Source organism: Xyrauchen texanus, chromosome 48, assembly GCF_025860055.1.
Source record: "Xyrauchen texanus isolate HMW12.3.18 chromosome 48, RBS_HiC_50CHRs, whole genome shotgun sequence".
NCBI lineage: Eukaryota > Metazoa > Chordata > Actinopteri > Cypriniformes > Catostomidae > Xyrauchen > Xyrauchen texanus.
In genome coordinates, this window is record NC_068323.1 from 22317909 (window position 1) to 22339913 (window position 22005).

The 22005-nt window shown below is 42.0% G+C and overlaps 1 protein-coding gene across 2 annotated transcripts; it reads left to right on the forward strand.

Moving 5' to 3' along the window:
• Positions 1 to 1257: 1257 nt before the first annotated feature.
• pfn2b (profilin 2b) lies at positions 1258 to 21797 on the forward strand. 2 transcript variants are annotated; one of them, XM_052121349.1, is made up of 3 exons: positions 1258 to 1578; positions 17123 to 17315; positions 19749 to 21797. In XM_052121349.1, exons 1-3 carry the CDS (start codon positions 1444 to 1446, stop codon positions 19844 to 19846), a joined length of 426 nt encoding a protein of 141 aa, XP_051977309.1. In that variant the 5' UTR covers positions 1258 to 1443; the 3' UTR covers positions 19847 to 21797. The 2 variants fall into 2 exon arrangements, with proteins under 2 accessions (XP_051977309.1, XP_051977310.1); XM_052121350.1 differs by lacking the exon at positions 19749 to 21797 and adding an exon at positions 19378 to 19731.
• The last annotated feature ends 208 nt before the right edge of the window (positions 21798 to 22005 follow it).

Here is a 22005-nt window from a genome sequence, read left to right on the forward strand (position 1 = left end):
ACGGATGGATGGAGCGAAAGTTGGAGGAATGGACGGAGGGAGGGATGGCTGGGAGGATGGATGGATGGGCAGATGTATGGATGAATGGAGGGATGGATGATGGACTGACAAATGGATGCAGGGATGGTGGATGTATGTATGGATGGATGGATGGACTGATGGACGATGGAGATGAAGAAACTGAGGAATGGATAGATGGAGGTATGAATGGATGAATGGTTTGCTTGAAAAATAATATAACCTTTAATAAAACACCTAGATAACAGTAAATAACTCCCAAATATTTTCTGGAGACTGTGAAATGTGAGAAGGTCCCAGGTTTTGATATAAGAATTAAAAATGAGCTAAAAATTCAAAATGTAAAATACAAAAATTGCAGAATGTACTAACCTTAAAGCATTCCTGAATTAAAACGACAACAAAAACAACAACAAATAAATTAATGACTACCTCTTCAAGTTATGTAACTACAGGATTTGTCCACAAGAGGTCCTGAGAGACTATGCTGAATGACATGCAACACTCTACAGCAATTCTGGTTTGTTTATAAATAGCCCAACCATATCAAGCTTTTTTAAAAATAGTTTTTCGTTATAATTATTTTCATTTGTCCATGTTTTTGATATGTCTATTTGTAAGACAATAAATCAGACCTCCCATAATCCTAGAAGCACTCATATCCCTCACGTTCCAGACTTTTTGTGCTATTAAGATTATTTATTTTTATCTATCTATCTATCTATCTATCTATCTATCTATCTATCTATCTATCTATCTATCTATCTATCTATCTATCTATCTATCTATCTATATTTGTTTTTTCATTTGGAGGTTTCATTTTGGTGCTTGACAGTGCCAGCCCCCTTTCACTTTCATTAAATGGAAAAAAGTGTCCAGGATATTCTTTAATATTTATCATTTTGTGTCCACAGAATGTTTAGAACGACATGGGGGTTTGTAAATAACTACAGCATTTACATTTTTAGGTGAACTATTCCTTTAAACTGACAAATTGTAATAACAAAATCAGAATTTATCCCGGAAAATACATTAAAACAATTGATGTCTTTTAGAAAATAAAACGTATATGTTATTCCTAGCTATATACAATAGCTTAAAGAAATCAACCAACTTTTATCATACACAAAGTGCCATCTAAACGCTCGTGCTTTATCATGTATCATCAGAATCTGTATTCATCCGCGCCTATTATTTTTTTCACCTAATGCCAGCGGCCTAAGTACGCCTGCGCGGAGGGATATTCGAGGGACTACACCCAGAGTGTCTACAGCTGGGACTGTCTGTGTGCGGCTCAAAGTCTCATTAGAGAAGGGGGCGTGCAGGACACTGAAATATACGGCTGCCGCGAAACCAAGACCGAACAACACTGTTAGTCACGTCATTTCAAGGCAGTGTGCACGGGCTTGAAATTAGAAGGCAAACATGTCGTCATGGCAGAGCTACGTGGATAACCTGATGTCGGATGGCAGCTGCCAGGATTCCGCCATTGTTGGGTACAACTCAGATTCTAAATACGTGTGGGCAGCGCACGAGGGGGGAACATTCACAAACATCACGGTAAATACGCGTTATTATCAACGTTCTTTGTGCCGTCTTAAGTGATGGACTGAAAACTGTGGCTTTGTCTCAAAATCTAGTGAGCTGCCTACCTAGACAGCATGGGTGGCCGTCATATAGGCGCGTTCCGAGTCAGCTGTGCATGATGGCCAAAAATGCTGTTTTGGAACGCGCCAAAAGTGCTGCCGACATTGAAGGCGCCAAAGTGAAGCTGATTTTAAAACGCGTCAAGTATGCCCAACAGAGCTGTCTACGTGCACGATTTTCTCTATTTTGAGATTGTGATGCCCAGAAATGGTGTCTAGGTAGTCAGCTCCATAGGTTGCGAGATTATGATGCCTAAATATGCTGGCTAGGTAGGGAGTTTACTGGGTTTTGAGACTGTGATGCTCTACGCAATGTGCGTAAACTCGTTCTTGAATGCAAGATCTCCGCAGCGCCTGAATACTTCCCCTTGTCCAAGATGTCGCTCTGTAAATTAGTGTTAATTAATCTGATAACAAGTTTATTTATCACGCTACTCTTTATTCCCTCACCTTTCAGCCGAAGCATTCAATTGGTGCTTAGAATGATATGAATACTCATTAGCGTTATATTCATAAGCAAAACAACAAATGTTACAGATGATCAGCAAAATGTGATGTTGTATATAATTAATTTTTTATAGGAATAATTTATCATTTTATTTTTGTTCCATTGTTTTGTCTTATTGTATTCTGTTCAGTGTTATTCTATTGTTTTATTTTATTCTATTTTATTTTTTATTCGATTCTGTTTTATTCTATTGGTTTTTTTTCTCTTATTCAATTATTATATTTTATTAAATTCGTTTTTATTAAAGTATAGGCTATTCAGTATTTTCTGTTTTATTTTTATTTGATTCTATTATGATCTATTATATTATATAGTTGTTTTTCTCTTATTCTATTTAATATATTTTATATATATATATATATATATATATATATATATATATATATATTTAATTGTATGGTTTCTATTTTATAGATATTTTGTTCTGTTTTATTCTGTTCTGCTTTCTATTTTGCAAAATTTTATTATATTCTATTTTGTTGTTCTATTTGATTCTATTGTGAAGTCATTTCTGTTTTTTTATTATATTCTTTAATGATGTTTGGCTGTTGACTGAAGTTTTATAAAGATATAATTCTATTAAGGACAATATAACTGTTTTTTGCAAAAGAATAATGGGAAGTTGTTGGGTGCTGTAATTAATTTAGTTATAATTATTAAGATAGAATGCATAGATGCATACACCAGTCAGTCAGAGAGCTGTCAAATACAAACTGAGTCAGTATTCATTACGATTTTTTATTAGTACTGACTTGCTACTGAAGTACAGGTACTTTTTTTTATTCTTACTGAGGACCAGATTATTGAAATTGTGTGTTAAGGAAAAGTGTAGTTCTCTTACGAGAGGTTCTCTCGTATTGCGTAAGCTAGCTTACGCTACGGGAAAGATTCATCTTTTCTGAGATATTGAAGCCAAAAAATTATCCTTAATTTTTGTATCCATTGTCAACGCAGTGCGGCAGCTGCAGACCTTGAGCGGGCTAGCTAGCGAGCTCATAGGTTGCTCTGCGGCAACTGCTGCAGCCTATAGACGAGCTTGGGCGAACTCGCATCCAATGAGAGGCGTCCGGCGCTCACTGCAACAAAGCCCGCCAAAATGGGCGTGACTAGAGTGCATATAAGCGTAGTTCAGTAGGCTGGAACCCTGATTTTCATCTCTTCAGCGAAGCTCTTCGCATCTCTGAACTGGAAGCCGGGTCGCCGTTCGAGGGGCATCAAGCAAGCGTGGACAGCGCTCGAAGAAGCCGGCCGTCTTCGCCACCTTCAGCCGTCCTGCGAGCTACGCCATCCGGCGACGTATCCTTTTAAAGCAAGCTAGTTCTCATGAACTTCACAAAAGAGTACTGAGCGTCTTTTTAAAGATGCCTCGCTCCACTTGCGCCTCATGCGCGCCCCTCTCAGCACCGGAGACCGCCACGTCATCTGCGCTCTCTGCCTGGGACTGGGGCATGCAGAGCTCCCCTCGCTGAAGGCGGATGCGATCTCTGCGAGGAGCTTCTGATGTCGACCCTGCGGGCTCGACTCGAGCGCTCAGGACCGAAGCCGCCGCGCCTTCCATTCAGCCGCGCAGTAAAAGCGCTGCTCTCAAAGGTTGCCGGAACCAGTGGTAGAAGCGATTGCCTCGCCGGAGCCCCTCCCTCGAGCATCGCCTTCACCCTCCCCGCCCACTCGGGGCCAGCGCAGTTGCCGCCGGCGGCTGCTCTGCTGCCATCTCGGACTAAGAAGCGGAGGATAAGGGCTGTTCCATCATGGCTTCGGACAGCGAGGAGTGGTCAGGCTCACACGCCTCCTCCTCGGCCCAGGAATCCAGCAGGACCCGCGCCGAGTCGAGGGGAACTAACGCCTCCTCACACAGGTTGTCGACCACCTCGGGCTCGAGTGGTCACCGCCCCTGAACAGGCTCCCAACAGACTCCACGCCGCACCTTTGCCCGCCCTCTGCAAGATGGCGGTCTAAGCTGGTGCTCCGTCTAAGGCCTGCAGAACTACTTCCGCCTGTGTTGGCCGCGCCTATACCGCCGCCGGCCAAGCCGCATCTGCTCTGCATTCCATGGCCGTCTTACAGACAGAGGCTGTTTCAGATCTGACTAGCCGACTTGGGAGAAGCTGAACGCACTACGCGCGCTCTCTCTGTCCGGTCTCTTCGGTTCCGCGGTGAGTGGCATTGTTGACCGTTCTCGAGCCCAAGCCATGAATCTCTTTCTGCCTCGTCGCTTAGCTCCTCTGCAGGCCGCCCTCGATCGCGCTCAGACAGCCGCCTCCTGCGGGCCTCGGCCTAAGATTGTACTGAAACCTGAGCAACCGAAGTCCTCCTAAGCGTTGTTGAGAAAGCGACGGCTCAGTCCCGCCACGGCTGGACCACCGTCAAAGCTTCGCCCCCTGTCAGTCCCCTTCTCTCAGGCTACTGCAGTGGTGGATTCAGCAGCCAACAAGCCGGTGATACTACCCGTTTGCCTGCACTCAAACGCCGTTTTCACGGCGACCCAAAGAAATCTTGTAAAGAGCAAACATGCCTTATGTGTAGAAATTGTGCCCACAATCCAGTGCTCACCCCTACACACAAGCATTACACATCCCGTGTCCCTATCAGAGCACACTCACATAAGCGGTTACGACCCGCTCGAGTGTTAAGAGTTAATAAACGCGTGCACGGGCTCGTGGGCGCCTCTCCTCTGCCCGCTCTGTCACACGGCCAGCTGTATGTAGGTCCCGTACGCCCCCTGTCAGTCCCCTTCTCTCAGGCTACTGCAGTGGTGGATTCAGCAGCCAACAAGCCGGTGATATTACCCGCTTGCCTGCACTCAAACGCCGTTTCCACGGCGACCCAAAATAAAGCCTTATGTGTAGAAAATGTGCCCACGATTCAGTGCTCACCCCTACACACAAGCATTACACGTCCCGTGTCCCTATCAGAGCACACTCACATAAAGCGGTTACGACCCGCTCGAGTGTTAGGGTTAATAAACGCACCCACGAATCCGTGCGCGCCCATTCTCTGGCCGCTCTGTCACACGACCAGCCTTATGTGTAGAAAATGTGCCCACAATCTAGTGTTCAGCTCTACACACAAGCATTACACGTTCCGTGTCCCCATCAGAGCACACTCAAAAGCGGTTACTGAACCACTCGAGTGTTAGGGTTAATAAATGCGCTCGCTGAATACGTCGCGCGCTCCATTCTCTGCCCGCTCTGTCACACGGCCAGCAAACACTTCTCTGTATGTAAGTCCCGTGCCCGTGGCTATGCTTGCGGATCACTTAACAGACGTGACTCTTTCCCCATTCACCTCAACCGGAAGTCACTCACAGAACAGCCTGTCCATGCTGTCTGCGAGCAGTCCAGCATAAGCACAGTAAGCGCTCACACATTCTGTTCAGCTGCTGTGTGCGGCAATCAGAGCGATTTGGCCATTCACCCTCTAACATTACGCTTCAAAGCGTGGGAAGATATTCCAGGGATATCCGAATGGGTGTTAAGCACAATAAAACAGGGCTATTTGCTACAGTTCGATCGCCGTCCTCCTTGCTTCAGAGCTGGCTCGAAACTACTTTGAACACGGAAGCAGCGTGCATGCTTCGTTCAGAAATAGCAAACCTTCTGTGCAAAAGGGCCATAGAGAGAGTGCCGCCTCCCTGAGCTGAGTCGGGGTTTTACAGCCGTTATTTTCTTGTCCCCAAGAAAGACGGCGGCCTCAGACCAATATTAGATCTCAGGGTTTTGAACAAAGCGCTTGCAAAAAGACCGTTCAAAATGCTTACAACCAGCAAACTCCTCGCGCATGTGCGCCAGGAGGACTGGTTTATTTCTCTCGATCTGAAAAATGCATACTTTCAGATTCAGATAAATCCCGTCACAGGCCATTCTTGAGATTCGCCGACGGCCAGGTTTATCAATACACCGTCCTTCCGTTCAGCCTGTCCTTAGCACCCCGTACTTTCACGAAGTGTATGGACGCGGCGCTCGCACCCCTGCGGAGTCAGGGCCACAGGCCGCCAGCCCATCAAGGTGACTCAGACCTGTATTTCAGCTCTGCAGCCCTGGACAGTGGCCGAATGGTATCAGCGGGGAGTGACAATGGGAGCTGTATCTCGCCGAAAAGTCATCTCGACAGACGGCGTCCAACACGGGTTGGGGCGCGTCTCGCGAGGGCTGTCCGGTTTTGGCCTATGGTCAGTTCAGGAAAAGCTCCTTCACATAAATTGTCTGGAAATGATAGCGGTCGAGTACGCCGCGTGCGCTTTCTCCCGGTCATTCAGGGTCACCACGTCCTGGTCCGTTCGGACAACAGATCTGTGGTATCCTACCTAAACCGTCAGGGCGGTGTCAGATCCAGGAACCTCTTCCATCTGACGAAACACATACTGAGTTGGTCCCAGTGCCACCTGCGCCGCTGAGGGCGACGCGCGTGCCAGGCCACCTGAACGACGGCCCGGACAGACTGTCCAGAGACAATATTCCCCAGGGGAATGGTCCCTGCACGCTCAAACAGTCCAGACGTTATGGCACCTATTCGGCAGAGCGGAGATAGACCTCTTTGCGTCCAAAGAGAACTCTCACTGCCCAATATTTTTCTCAAAGCGAGGACGGCTGGCCCAGGACTGGCCCAGACGCCCGCTTACGCCTTCCCTCCCGCCTCGCTATTGCCACAGGTAATGCAGAGGATCAGGGAAACGCGTCACTCGGTGCTCCTCATAGCCCGCGTTGGGAGAATCAGACATGGTTCCCGGAGCTTACGCAGCTGTCACTGACAGCGCCGTGGCCCATCCCAGTGAGAGCAGATTTCCTCTCTCAAGCTCGCGGCACAATTTGGCATCCCCACCCAGAGCTGGGCGCTGCATGCGTGGGTGATCAACGACTACCCGTCGCTCTGCCAGAAGGAGTAATAAACACCATCATACACGCTAGAGCCCCTTCCACGAGAAGACTCTATGCGTCAAAATGGTCTGTGTTCTCAAAATGGTGCACCGACCGAGACCTGGACCCGCTGGACATGTGGGGTGTCGTCGCTGCTCGTATTTCTATAAGAGCTGCTGGATAAGGGCAGATCCCCATCCACGCTCAAAGTGTATGTGGCGGCCGCTTGGCGTTCAGCTGAACCCCTGCATGGCCAGTCATGGGGTAAAACGAGCTGGTCATCCGCTTCCTCAGGGAGCTAGAAGGATGAACCCCCGCGCCCCGTCGGTTCCTATCTGGGATCTTTCTATAGTTCTCGAAACTATGAAAGCCCCCCTTCGAACCACTTCAATCCGTGGATTTGAAATACCTTTCACTCAAAACCGCTTTTCTGACTGCCCTGTCATCAGCCAAACGTGTGGGAGACCTTCACGCGCTGTCTGTCAGCGCTGCGTGTCTTGAGTTTGGACCAAGTGACTCCAAGGTCATTTTAAAGCCTAGACACGGCTATGTTCCCAAGGTGATCGGTACTCCTTTCAGAGCACAGGTCATTTCCCTATCGGCGCTGCCAGCATCCGTTAGCTGAACGCGACGCCAATCTCCTTTGCCCAGTCAGAGCACTGAGATTGTATACTGCGCGCTCCGCCGCTTTCAGACGCTCTGAGCAGCTTTTCGTTTCGTTCGAGGGCGCACCAAAGGTCTCGCCGCTCGAAACAGACACTATCTAGATGGATAGTGGACGCTATTGCTGCTGCACACGCGTCAAAAGACCTGCCATGCCTGTTGGGCATTAGGGCTCACTCCACTAGAGGCATGGCATCCTCGTGGGCATGGTCCAGCGGGATTTCCATTCACGACATATGTGTGGCAGCGGGATGGACTTCCCTCCACCTTTGTCAGATTTTACAATATGGAAGTGCCCGCTCTGCAGGCAAAACTACTAGCGGTTTAATACGCTACAGCTCCCCTGGTGAGCTGCACTGATGGGACACATTCCACACAGACCGGCACCGCCGCTCTGTCGTTCCCTTCCCACTATGTGCTTATGTATTACACAATCAATGACCCGCATTCTTGCCGGCCAAATATTATTTCCCCACTCATAAGGGCTCCCACGGGTCCCCCTTAATTCCCTGGGGCTCATACAGTGGATGCTTGGCGCGCACGGCGTTGACAATGGGTTCCCTGTAGCGTAAGCTAGCTTACGCAATACGAGAGAACCTCTCGTAAGAGAACGTATCGGTTACCTAACGTAACCTCGGTTCTCTCTAGATGAGGGAACGAGTATTGCGTAGCCGGCCGTGCTTCGCGCCACGGCGACTTTTCGCTTCAGTCAATGAAAACCAGGGTTCCAGCCTACGAACTACGCTTATATGCACTCTAGTCACGCCCATTTTGGCGGGCTTTGTTGCAGTGAGCGCCGGACGCCTCTCATTGGATGCGAGTTCAGCCCAAGCTCGTCTATAGGCTGCAGCAGTTGCCGCAGAGCAACCTATGAGCTCGCTAGCTAGCCCGCTCAAGGTCTGCAGCTGCCGCACTGCGTTGACAATGGATACAAAAATTAAGGATAATTTTTTTGGCTTCAATATCTCAGAAAAGATGAATCTTTCCCGTAGCGTAAGCTAGCTTACGCAATACTCGTTCCCTCATCTAGAGAGAACCGAGGTTACGTTAGGTAACCGATACGTTTTCCGCAATCCGATCACAACTGTTTGATTAAATCACATCTTGCATATCTTCATTTCAATTTTATTTGAAATAAAAGACATTTTATTTGTTTTACGTTACTTTGCGGCACACACTCCTTATCTCATCACATTCAGTTCAAAGTGCAAACTCAACCTGGATTTCTTTTGCTATTAACAGTTTTTATTGATTCCTGAACACAAACATGCTCTCCAGTGGTCATAAATAATTAGAACATAAAATTATTTTTAAAAAGTATACTTAAAAACAATAAGAATGCACATACACATTTAAAACTACAAATCCCTCTCCACTAGCCCTCCCCGAGAACCCTTCAAAAAAAGCAGAATTTGTAACCGTCATCCTGTTAAACAAATCCCATTTTTCCAGCCTTCTATATATTGCCTCCTCAAATGCCGCCACCCCGCCTATCTCTTTGATCCGTCTGCCGATCATAACTCCGGCTAGGACCCAACTTTTTATGTCTATCCCCTATATTAATGACTGACCCATCATCTAAAATACAGAGTCTGGGGCAAAATGAATATTGAGTCTCCAAAACCTCACACATAAAGCTCTGAAGCCTCAACCAAAATTCTTGGCTCTTAACACCACCAAAAAACATGGGTTGTGTCCACATCGTCTGATTGCCATCGCCAGCAGATGGGTTTGTCTTTAAGACCAAGCCTATACAATCTAGAGGGGGTCCAATAGAATCTAGGTAAAATCTTAAATTGCATAAGGCGCACCCTTGCATCTCTAATGTACACTTGACATTTTTTATAATCCTAGCCCACACTCCTCCAATACCAAGTTTAAATCTTTCTCCCATAATCTCTTGAGAGAAGTTGAAGCTCCATCCCCCAGACTCTGAATTAGCAGGGAGTAATACACTGATGCCGCATGACCTTTTCCAAAAGCAGTAATCACCACTCCCAGAGTATCTGCCGCTTTAGGGGGTTGTATGCTACTCCCAAAAATAGTACAGAGCAGGTGGCGCAGCTGTAAATACCTAAAGAACTGAGATCTGGGAATCCTAAAATGTTGAACCATATTTTCAAAGGATCTCAACACTCCACTCTCATATAGGTCACCGAGCGTATTAACCTCTCTCACAATCCACTCTGACCAGCAGAAAGGGGACTTATTAATACATGATTTTGGGTTCAGCTATATTCTCGAGGCAACATTTAAATAAATGTCAGAATTAAACACTCTGGACACTTTTTTCCATACCAAGTGCGAGATAACAGGGTGTAACTTAACTTCTCTGGTTAGTTAAATAGAAAGGCTTTGCAATGGCGAAATGGGGCAAGAACTTCCTGTTCAATACAAAACCAGGGAGGGGCTCTCTCAGGAAGCGACCAGTGAGCCATATGTCTGAGACGAATGCATAATAAAACTAAATCTTGGGTAGGCCTAGCTAGGGCTGGACACAATTGGTACTTGCGTGACATGACAATTTTTGAAAGAGACACAACTAATAGAGCCAAAATTGTACGTCTATAGGACGTGTGTACACAGAAGACTTATTTCACCAAGCGGTCATATTATAAAATGATCTTGCATCCTCCATAATATTTTAGGTTTGGTCGGGGACAGAGGGGTCTCTTACTTAGATATTCAACTGCAGCCATCCCACTGATCTGCCAAGTAACATCATATTGAGCGAAACCCAAAACAACGGTAGATCTACAATATTAGGCTAATATCAGTTCACAAACAAGCTACCAAACAAGCTAGGTAACGTTATAATTGCTAACGCTGCAGACTCGTGAAAAAATACATAGGTTATCATAATTTTTTGTCATGAAAATAATCACTTCATCCGATGCTTAATGTGAATATAATAGCCTTGCAACTGCCAGCCTACTTGCTGGAGTTCCACAATTAACAAAGCAATTAGATCTCCACCGGACTTGTGTGTGTAGGTGACATAAAAGGGGAAAGCAGGCAGTGGACCAAACCACTGTGGTGCAAGGGAGGGGGGACTCAAAATGTTTCTGAACTTAATATGCATTTTTTGGCCCTTTTGTATTGTTTTACTTCTTAGTTATTTTAAGTATATATCATTATATTTTTTACAATACACAGCGTGGTTTTTAATGCCCCAGCAAGTTTTTGTGGTTGCTCGCTCTTTTTTTTCTGTTTTCTGCAGCTACTCTGAGCACTTTAATATTCTTTATCCTAGCTGAAGAACCTTTGTTTCAATCTATAAAGATAATCAGCCTATGTTGTAGTTAGTTAAAAGTTAAAGCTTTGGATTTTTGGTGAATGAGGTATACTGTATGAACAGCCCCTAAGAACTGCCTTAACTGCCTCCCAAGCCATGCCCACAGAGGATGCTGAGGACCAGTTGGTCTCCATATAAACTTTGATTTCAGCCATTAACATTTGTTTGAATTCAGGATTTTGCAAAAGGGATGCATTAAAATGGCAACTATATGATTTCCTCTTCTCCATATGTGGCAACACCTCACCAGGGCGTGATCTGAGAGTCTCCTCCCAATATTACATTGCTTGCTGGGGACATGTTTTACAGCTATCCTTAGCATCTATTCTCAACTTGGCTGGGAACATCAGTGCAAAAGCAACCTTATGTTGATGTAAGAGTTTCTTGCATTTCTTGAATAGATCACGTTTCTCGTCGAATTTGCAAAGTCGGGGAAAAAGAAAATGTGGTTTTTCCAAGAAAGCCTTCCTTTATTCCTCACCTAGCGTAACATGAGATCTTAATCGGATGGTCTCAGAAATTTGGCCAGAATTGATCGGGGCCTGTCTCGCTCAGTGGATCGCCAAGCCAAAACAAAATTGTTTCTTCCCAATGCCTTTCTCTTTCTGTTGCTCATTGCTGTTTTCTCGCTCATTAGAGCAGTGCGCAGTTGTACATACGAGATGCTTGATTGATTTCTTAAGCAGAAACCCCACTATTTGTGTAACTTTACTGTCACCTGTGTTGAGGAAAGGAAAATCTGACATCTGCACTCTCACAGAAGCAGATATCTCATGTAGCCATCCTGGAAAAGCAATCGATATTTGTGGTTATAGTTGTAGGCTAGGGATCGATTAAGTCTACGTTAATAATTTAACACTATTTAATACTGACTGAGTGTGTATTGATAAACACATTTTAAGAGAATCGTTTTGTAATCGAATCGTGAGTTCAGTAAAGATTCACACATCTAGGTATGCGTGATGCAAATTTAGTCATCGGCACAGACGACCAAGCGACCCAGTTTTTCTCAACACGCAAACAGTCCTCATTTGTGCACATCGTTGACATGTACTTAAAGAGTATCACAAAGCAGTCGTAGTGTGCATACACAAAGAAAATTCACTCACGAGTATACTCCGAAAGGCTGAGAGCTTGAAAGTGTGCAAGACTATCTGACACGTGAAAAAAATAAATAAAAAATAAGTATAACCGAGAGAGAATTCCCTCGAGAAATGAAAATCGATGTTTTTTTGGTACTTTTATTGTATGGAAAAGACCATTTTGCACATTATGTCGAGCAGACAGAGAAGAGCCCGTCCAGAAATTTCACCATACCCTGACCTTTTTGGCCTCAGGAATTCCAACAATATGGACGTTATTCCGCTGGCTACGGTTCTCCAAGTCCTCCAACTTCTCCCAGACACGCGTCTAATCCACTTTGTTGCTAGCGGATTAGCAGATAATTCCCTCTCCAATGACTCCAGATAATCGATCCATTTCTCGAACATCCCCCACTCTTGTAACCTCCTCAGTGAATTCCGTCGCCATGGCTCCGTCAGACTACATATTACAGCAAGATCCTCCAATTTTGCACATCTCTACTTTTATATGAAAAAAAAGTAGGTGTCCTGTATTCCTAGAGATGGGAATATCTTTGATTAGAAGAAACCTTCCTCAGTGTTTTCTGCAGGTAATTGCTGAGGCATGACTATTAAACCCAATGTAAGCTTACATTTTGATGCGAGTGCTCTGCGTTTAGTCAAACACGATACTGTCAAAGTATACTCCATATGACTACGTGCATACACGGGTGTTTGGGGCATGCATGCTATGACTGCTTTAAGACAGGAATATTTTCCTTCAGGAGTTTAGACTCTTAAAGGTATCTTTATATTCGTTAAAACTAGAGTTATACTAACACCAGGATCTCCTGACCTTTCCACACACGTGCTCTTGATGTGCATGTCCACTGTTAATGTTTTTACATTTATCTACTGTTGTTTACCGGCAATTACATCTTAGTACATGTAGTGCTTCTCAATGACAACAAAGGCTCAAATGTGAGTGTTGCCACCTTCTTGACCCACTAATTAGTGCAAATAAATCCAGGCGCATGCGCGGTTTGGAAAATCAGGCTGTGTGCGTTCAGTGTTCAAACACTCTGCTGATGACTATATTTGACTGGAGTATATTTGGCTTAAGTCTAGTCAAGTGAAGATTGTCTGCATGAATTTAGTTACTGCTGTATGTCTCAGACTGTGTCTACCTCCATATAATGCCTCTTTTTACAAGATGTAATATAAGTCTCAGGTGTCCCCAGAATGGGTCTGAAGTTTCAAGCTCAAAATACACCACGGATCATTAATTATACCAGGTTGTAAATGCCTCATTTTTTTTCTTCTTTTTTTTTAATCAAAAACATTTGTGTGTGTCTCTTTAAATGCAAATGAGCTGCTGCTCCCCGCCCTGATATAGCTCTGGGCTCTTTGAATATAATCAGAGACAATGGTAACTTTAGCTGCATTAGCCGTGGAATCAGCTAACAAACACATTCGGAAAGGAGATTTGCATACATCCTGTTTTATATTGACACTCATTCACAAAGCAGTCCGGTGTAAAATGATTTGCACAAGCAATATAACTTGTTCACTGTGTTGTCAGTGGCTCTGATGCCGGGAGTACATGAAGACTCTTATGTTCACTTTTATAGCCAACAACAGAACACTTATGACGCTTACAAAGCTGAGACACTTCACTGTATCTGCTCCAGCACTGAAAAATTCACTCAGGGGAGGATCTATGATAATTGGGCGGAGTCCATCTCCCGTCGTGGGCGAGGGCTGCTCTAACGTGATGTCACGTTACAGCAGGAACGAAAACCATTCATTTTGACACAATGGGTGGTTGTGTACACACTCTACCGACTCACATTTATGTACAAACACCATGTAAAAGTTAATTTTGCATAATAGGTCCCCTTTAACTTAACTGGAAATGGCATCAGCTAGCTGATTCTCACCAAAGTCAAAAGCTTCTTTTAGTTTTATATGTTTTGGCCTCAGGGAAAACGGCTCAGCTGATTCGTAAGAACTCAGTATAAACTAAGCGCGCAGCTTAGTATTGGATATTATGCTAAAGAAATGACATCTGACTGAAGATGAAACAAACAGGAGAATTGCATGTGCAAACTTGATGTATGATGTAATTTTTCATCATTTCATACCAATGATTTATTGGGTTTCTAATGGAACATTCCATTTTTTATGGTTAGACTAAAAAATCCCAAATTTGTCAAGTAGAAGTTCCTTCTAAGGATATGCTGGAACAAATCGCTGGTGCCTTCATCATATTCCAGAAATATCCTTGTGAAGTTGCAGGTTCAGAATATTCTAAAAATAATTATATTTGTCTTCAGTTGTCAATGCTCAAAACGGATCTTTTCCAATCACATGTAGGTTGGATGACATGATGTCTGTTTGGAGCTGATCAGTGATGTTTTTATTGTTGTTGGAGGACTGCATTTCATAAAATGTCATCAATAAATTACTAAGTGGATTGACATGTTTCAGAAGGCTGGTAGTAGGGATGTGCAAAACAACATTTAAGAATCATTTAGTTGTTATGTTGTTTGAACAACTAGGCTGTTTTGTTTTAAGGGAGCCCTGTATGATTAGGTCAAGCCAGCGATCAGGTGTGTTTTCGACATGTGGACGATTATACTTCACATACAATCATATATGGAAGCTTAATAAAAATCTTATTTATCTTCATATATTTTTACTATAACAAGTTTATTTTTGTGAATGGACAATATGTGCCTACTTCAAGTATTTTTTGGAAACCAGATGAATATTGCATAGTACTAAATTATTACCGTGGAACCCAGTCAAGGTTATTATTATAATATAATACTGAATTATTATTTTCAGGATAAGATTTGTTAAAGAGAAATATATTTTTGTCTTATTACTTAACCCTAAACTGGGGTTTATATTTGTGTTTTTCACCTTCTCCAGGAGCTTTTATTACGAACAGAAAGCATATGTTTGTTTGACAGTAATGAGTTTTGCATCTTGTTGAACCGCTGTCAAACTCTCCTTAACTGTTCCGTGTGTAGATTTGTATAATAGCTTTATAGTGGTTTCTAATGTTTAGAATTGTGCGAATGCTTGAACATGCAGTACTTCACAATACAGGTGAAATGCGATACAAACATTAGCCCATGAGCCCCGCCACCCCAGCGCGTGCACAGATCAGCGCACATATCAGCGCACATAGACCATGTTTATCTGTCTGTAATCACAGCCTTTGGCAGTTAATCACATGTGATCATATGGCCATTTTGATGTTATTTTGATTAATTTTACACCCCTAAAGGATCATGAAATTAGTCTACTGATGCACTCTGTGAAACTTAATGGCCAAATAAAAGGCTCATTAATATCATTACGATATTCACAATATTTTTTATATCGTCAGCAAGATCATCGCGATTATATTGTGGGTATTGGATGTATTGCCTATTACTTTTTAATTATCGATTTGCTACATAAGTGTATTGTACAGCCTTTGGTTTAGCACCATTTTATTTGTTTTTTGGCATAATAGGCCTACTTAATAGTCCATTAAAACCCTCTGCCAGCTAGAATATCCTATATTAGAACTTTCATGGCACAGCTACTCTAAAATGTATACCAGAGCTCACTTTTAAGCCAGTTTCCTATTGTTGTACCCATAATACATCATTGAAGTCAATGTCCATCAGTTCCTGCATAATCAGTTTTATGAAAGTGCACAATTTTTATTTTTTATTTTTTTATGATAACTTTCAAAGACCAACCTACCTTGAGCACTGAGATTGTTAAACGATAGTATGTGCTTTGGTTAAAGCCACCCGTCCCTATAATTTCATTTTAATTAAAAAAAAATTATGTAAAATTGTGTGAAGAACTATGCTACCCATGATCATAAAAGGAAACCACCCACCAATCAGTGAATTGTGGCGAGCAATGTCCGCTCACTCCTGTGACACTGTAAATTTGCGTAAATCGAATTGCTCTCACTACACTTTCAAGCTGCTTATATAATTGCAGATGTCTAAATATTTTAATCAATAACTTTACATCAATAGTTTAATATTTTCCATCGTTTTAAATTAGATTGTCATTCACATTGCTTCATGGGATTGTTGTTCATTCCCTCATGAAAGACTAAGAACTTTGTCTCTTTGTCAGATTTTCTGTCAGAAGTGTTATGAATGATTTGGTGAAAACCTGATTGAAAAATTACTTTGGGAATCAGAACTGCTTAAAATTGGGTTGACACCATTGCACCCTTATCTGTATTGATCTACCTATAGTTTATCATACCTATGTACCTGCCTACCTACATTACTAGTCACACTTGAATGAATTTGTGTTATCTTAAGGAACTTTATACCCAAAGGCTTATGCTTAGAATTAATATTGTAGACAAATATATTTGGGGGGTTGCTCAGCGAGTATTGACGCTGACTACCACTCCTTGAGTTGCAAGTTCAAATCCAGGGCATGCTGAGTGACTCCAGTAAGGTCTCCTAAGCAACCAAATTGGCCTGGTTGCTAGGGAGGGTAGCGTCACACGGGGTAACCTCCTCGTGGGCGCGATTAGTGGTTCTCGCTCTCAATGGGGCATGTAAGTTGTGCATGGATTGCAGAAAGTAGCATGAACCTCCACATGCGGAGTCTCCTTGGTGTCATGTACAGTGAGCCACGTGATAAGATGCGCGGATTGACTGTCTTAGAAACGGAGGCAACTGAGACTTGTCCTCCGCCACCCGGATTGAGGTGAGTATCCGCGCCACAACGAGGACCTACTAAGTAGTGGGAATTGGGCATTCCCATTTGGGATCAAACCTTTTTTTCTAGTTGGAGTGGATGGTGAAGGAAAAATAACCAACAAATGTTCAGCAAATGGGAACTCCAACAATATTGTTTCAGGATGCACCTCATGAAGTTGGTTGTGAGAATGAACGTGTGTGCTGTAATCTAGACCAAGAGTGATGACTTTTAGCTGATAAAGCTAAAATATAGGATTTAAAAGTGTTTAAATATCGATTAACGAATTGCCGAAATGGAAAGTATTACCTATTAACATTTGCTTATTTCTGTCATATTAGCCCACAGAAATTGACGTCCTTGTAGGAAAAGACAGAGTAGGCTTCTTCACCAACGGCCTGACCTTGGGTTCAAAGAAATGCTCCGTTATCCGAGACAGCCTCCTAGTCGACAGTGATTGGACAATGGACATCAGGACGAAGAGTCAAGGAGGAGAGGCCACATACAACATTGCAGTTGGTAAAGCAGGCAAAGGTAGTAGTCCATTTTCTGTATTATCATGCAATAACTTTAATGGAGAAATTCAAGAAAAACTTGCATATAGCCTAATGTTTTTTAATTAGTGTAGTATATCAGTAATATATTAGCGTGGACGTCAACGTTTGCTCAAAATATCTTGGTCCAAACATGCCATAGGTTTTTTGGGAGGGAACTTGTGCATCCATACCCATCAATTAATCTCATATTTTGTATACTTTAATACATTGAGGGGAAAGCGAAGAGTCCTTCGTTATTTGGTGCCACAAAGTTATACACCAGTGTACTTTTTGTATTAAATAGGTATTTGTTAAACATGAGATTTTTTTAATCAAGAAACTTAAGCTCAGGTTCAAAGGGAAGTTGTCTCTGGACCTGTTGAGGTACATTCCCACTGATTTGCATGCATGTGTCTTGGGTCTTTAATCTTTTTCAAGTATCGATGTGGCATGTAAAGATGAGAGGGACTAAACCTGATTTTCCTGCTTGAATGTGGTGAATGTGGGAAATGCTTTTTTGAGGGTTTCAGATTGCTTGAGACACTCTAATCTAATCTCATATTCACCTGCTAAAATCTATTTCTGTACCATCATCTCAAGTTGTCTAGATATGAAACCCAAATTTAAATAATACAATTAATGAGTTAATGGTTGGTCATTTGAGTTAAATTGGCCAGTATGAAATTAACAGATTGTAACAAAATGGTAACACTAAAATAACTTTTCATTATGTAATTTAATTCTCACACAGCCAGAAGAAAGTCTGGTCCATATTGCACTGTCTGAGTGACTTAGAAAACAGCCAAACTCAAGCCTCTTTTTTTTAGTCAGGCATGTGTGAAATTGAACTCTGAGAATAAAGCAGACTATGCAATTATGCTCAAGGACATCCTGTTTATTGCTGCTAAGTGCATTTAACATAGCTTTCAATCATTTTGAGTTTTTGAGCCATGAACCTTGTAAACTTGGGCAAATCCAGTGATGAAATCTTCCTAAGAAGCACTCATTGCATCAACCTGAGAACTTGTAAATGTGATTTTGTTTCTCGGATGACTGATAATGACCGTCCCAAAAATAGCCAAGTTGAGACTGGATATAATTGTATAATGTTTGTTAATGAAAGTTATAAAAGTGTTACCAGTTCAACTAAGTAATATTTTAAGTGGATCAGTAGTAAAAACAATTAGAAGAATTAGATAAATGCTTGTGTATACTTAGGATGTAACGGCACACATAAAAACTATGCACTGTTGGGCTTTCTAGCCTTTCGAATTTTACTGTTTTGACTACGAGGCCTTAAGTGACTTCCACATGACTTGTGTCAGGGCATCAACTCCATGTGCCACTTTGCCTTCCACATAGCATAAATTTGACAGTTATTAAATAATTCTTGTTGCTTTATACTCTAAAAGACATCATTAAAGAGGTTAATATATGTGAATATCATTTTTGTGAAAAGATGGAGCTTTAATAGTAAAGACAGACTTTGCACACACACAAAATGTCCAGTAATCATTGGCTGACACTTCAAAAGGTCAGCGGCAACAGGGTCAAAGTTGAAATTAACTTTGAGGGCCATGTTAGGATGCTTCATGGAAATGCAGCAAGGTGCCAGTGGTAATGCTGAAGCTGCCGCTTCACTCCATTGACTTCAGTGTATACGGCAGCGTTGAGTCATGTGGAAGCCACTTTACAGACATATTTGACACACGTGCATTCTACGACTACTTTGTGATGCTCTTTAGTTAACTCAAAGCACATGTGCAGACAACATGCATAGATGCATACAAGTACTCAAAAGGGTACAAAACTATACTGCATGCAAACTGATGACGAAATGTATGTAAAGCACTGTGCACAAGGTATAATAGTACATGGAAAAACAGAACTATACCTTAGCCGTAAATCTTATCTTTCCACGTGCATGTTATCTTGGCTGGGTTGAACTTTTGCTTTTTTTATTCTGTCCTCTCTTGCTTTGCTTATCTTGGTTTTGGCTTTTTACCAAAGCTGGGGCTTTCCTGTCCTTTTAACTCCTTTCTCCTGTCTTTTTCTTTCAGTCTTGGTTCTTGTAATGGGCAAAGAAGGGGTCCACGGAGGCGGCTTGAATAAGAAGGCATACTCTATGGCAAAATACTTGCGAGATTCAGGGTTTTAGTTAGTTTTGTGTGTGTGGGTGTGTGTGTGATCATGTAGTGAAATTGAGGGAGAAATGAAAAAGAAAGTCCACCCACCTTCCCAAATAAGCTGTGAAGATTTTCTTTCTTGAAACAGTCACATTTAAAGTTTTTGGACATCTTAATGGCGTGGAAGGGTAATGAATCTTGTGTCAACAATTCTGTCCTTTTTTATTTGGGAAAGTTTATTTTTTGCCCTTTTTTGGTTTTTTTCTTTGTTGATTTTTGTTCTTTTTTTTCCTTATGTACTTCAGCGTTGGTTGTAGTCATGGGCAAGGAAGGTACCCATGGAGGGCAGCTCAACAAGAAAGCGTATACCATGGCTGAATACCTGCGGAAATCTGGATATTAAGACACCACCTCACCTAGCAGCTCATTCTTACCACTGCTTACTGCTCAGATGAGATTGGCTTTATTCATTTTTCCCCCTCCGGTATTTCCTGGTGTTTTACCCTAAACCCTGGTCAATTTCCTGTTGTACTATCCCAACCCCTACTGCATTTCTTGTTATTTGCCCCAACCCTATTCTATTTCTTGTTTTGTCCAGCCCCTATTTTTTTCTTCTTCTGTTGTTCTACCCCAACACCTACTCCATTTCTTGTTGGTCTACCTCAACCCCTAATCCATTTATTGTTGTTTTGCCCCAATCCCTATGTCTTTTCTTGTTGCTCATCCCTTACCCTATTTCTTGTTTAACCCCAATCCCTACTCTATTTCCTGTCGTTTTACCATGACCAAACCATTTCCCCCATTTTTACAATTTTTTTTATTTTATTTTGTGTGTTTTTGTGTGTTCAGTCCCATTTTGGCACTAGTATAACATCACTAAATGTGAAATATTCAACACTAAATCTTGGTGTAAAGACAAATGTAAGATTCTCAGCAGCTACATAACAAGGGCTTGAGATACCCCCCCTTCTAGATCATGTCTGGGAGAGGTCGACACATCTTTGAGCCTTCTGAATGGACCTTATTCCATGTAGACCGCAAATTTGATGTGAATGAAATATGGCTGTGAGGGATTGAAATGGAGATCATTCAATATGTTGTACTGTTGAGTACCATGGTGCGGGGTCGTTGAACATGTTTTTCCAAACAAGTGCACTAAAAACTCATTACCTAGAACCTTATGACAATACGATCCATCGAACTGATTGTATGTCTATACCTTGCAGCCTCGTTTTCATTAGCATCAAATATAGCATCTACCCTAAGGTCCATTTCTTTATTTTTCACCAACTTCAACACTCTGTTCATTGTCAAAGACACTCCAACACTACTTGTGGATGTCTACATTTACTCTTACCAATTGATGCATCCCAACAGTCTTTCTTAATCTCTACCCTCGTTTCACAGACATTCATGGAATAATGAGGTTAGACAGCATTAGGAGCTTGTACTCATGTTGTTTGGCTGTCGAGCAATGATATTGGGATGCAAGCAGCATTTCATTAGGAGCTCATTAGTACATACAATCCATGATTCAATTCCCATTGACATTCCGTCATTGCTGTAGCTCAGGCACGTAACTTTATTTTGCTAGCTTGTGTGTAACATTTCTTTTATTTTTCAAGATGACTGCCATTTCTGACTTTGGGTATTCCAACATAACTGTTTGGGGAGTATACAGTGTGAATTTATTTTTTTGGGATCAGTTCTTACCAGTGCTTGAGTTATATTTTATATTTTTGCTGTTCTGTCAACTGTAAACTGATAAACAAAACACTATTGCCTGAATGCAAGCGTGCAAAAAAAAAAAAAAGACGATCTTATTTTGTGAGGTCTTTCTTTTAACACTTGAATTTATAAACCCATGCTGTCATGATTGTGGAATAAATTGTCTTGTTAAAGTCATCAATGCTACAATTGTGTCAACTTGATGCATAATCAAATCCAAATGTTAATGTAGGTGTGACACTAAAATCATAAAATGTATATCCTGTGCCATAATGTAGAAAACCTGTTGCTATTTTAAAGGGTTTAGACCTCTAACCAAATTCTATCAGCACTTTGTTCAAGGTGTTTTAGTATTGATGCAAGTGTTCTGGCCTTTTGGGATATTTGTACAAATTCAAAACCTCTGACTTTAGTTTATTTCTTTCCCTGTACTACATAATCTTGGATACAGATATGTCTGATTTCAGATGCATAGGCCTAAACCAAGAAATGCCATTTAGTTTCACCACCTTGTTTACAGACAGATTAAATAAATTTATTCCATACCAAATGTTGATTGTCAAAATCAATTGTTACCATTTCATTAATGTGCAAACAGCTTAAAACAATAAATTTTTCTAAACCAATTGGTGCAAAGAATATTTTACACCTTTACAAGATTCTAGAGTCTCTGCAAACCTGGAAATATCTAAGAATTTTACAATTGTGTAAAATACATGGGAATTTCTTAAGTTGATACTAATTGTTCTAGTTATAATCTAAAAGTTACTCTTTGTAAGTGCAATCTCAATGAAGTGATTTAAAAAAAATCCTCATAGTTAATGTGAACAACTG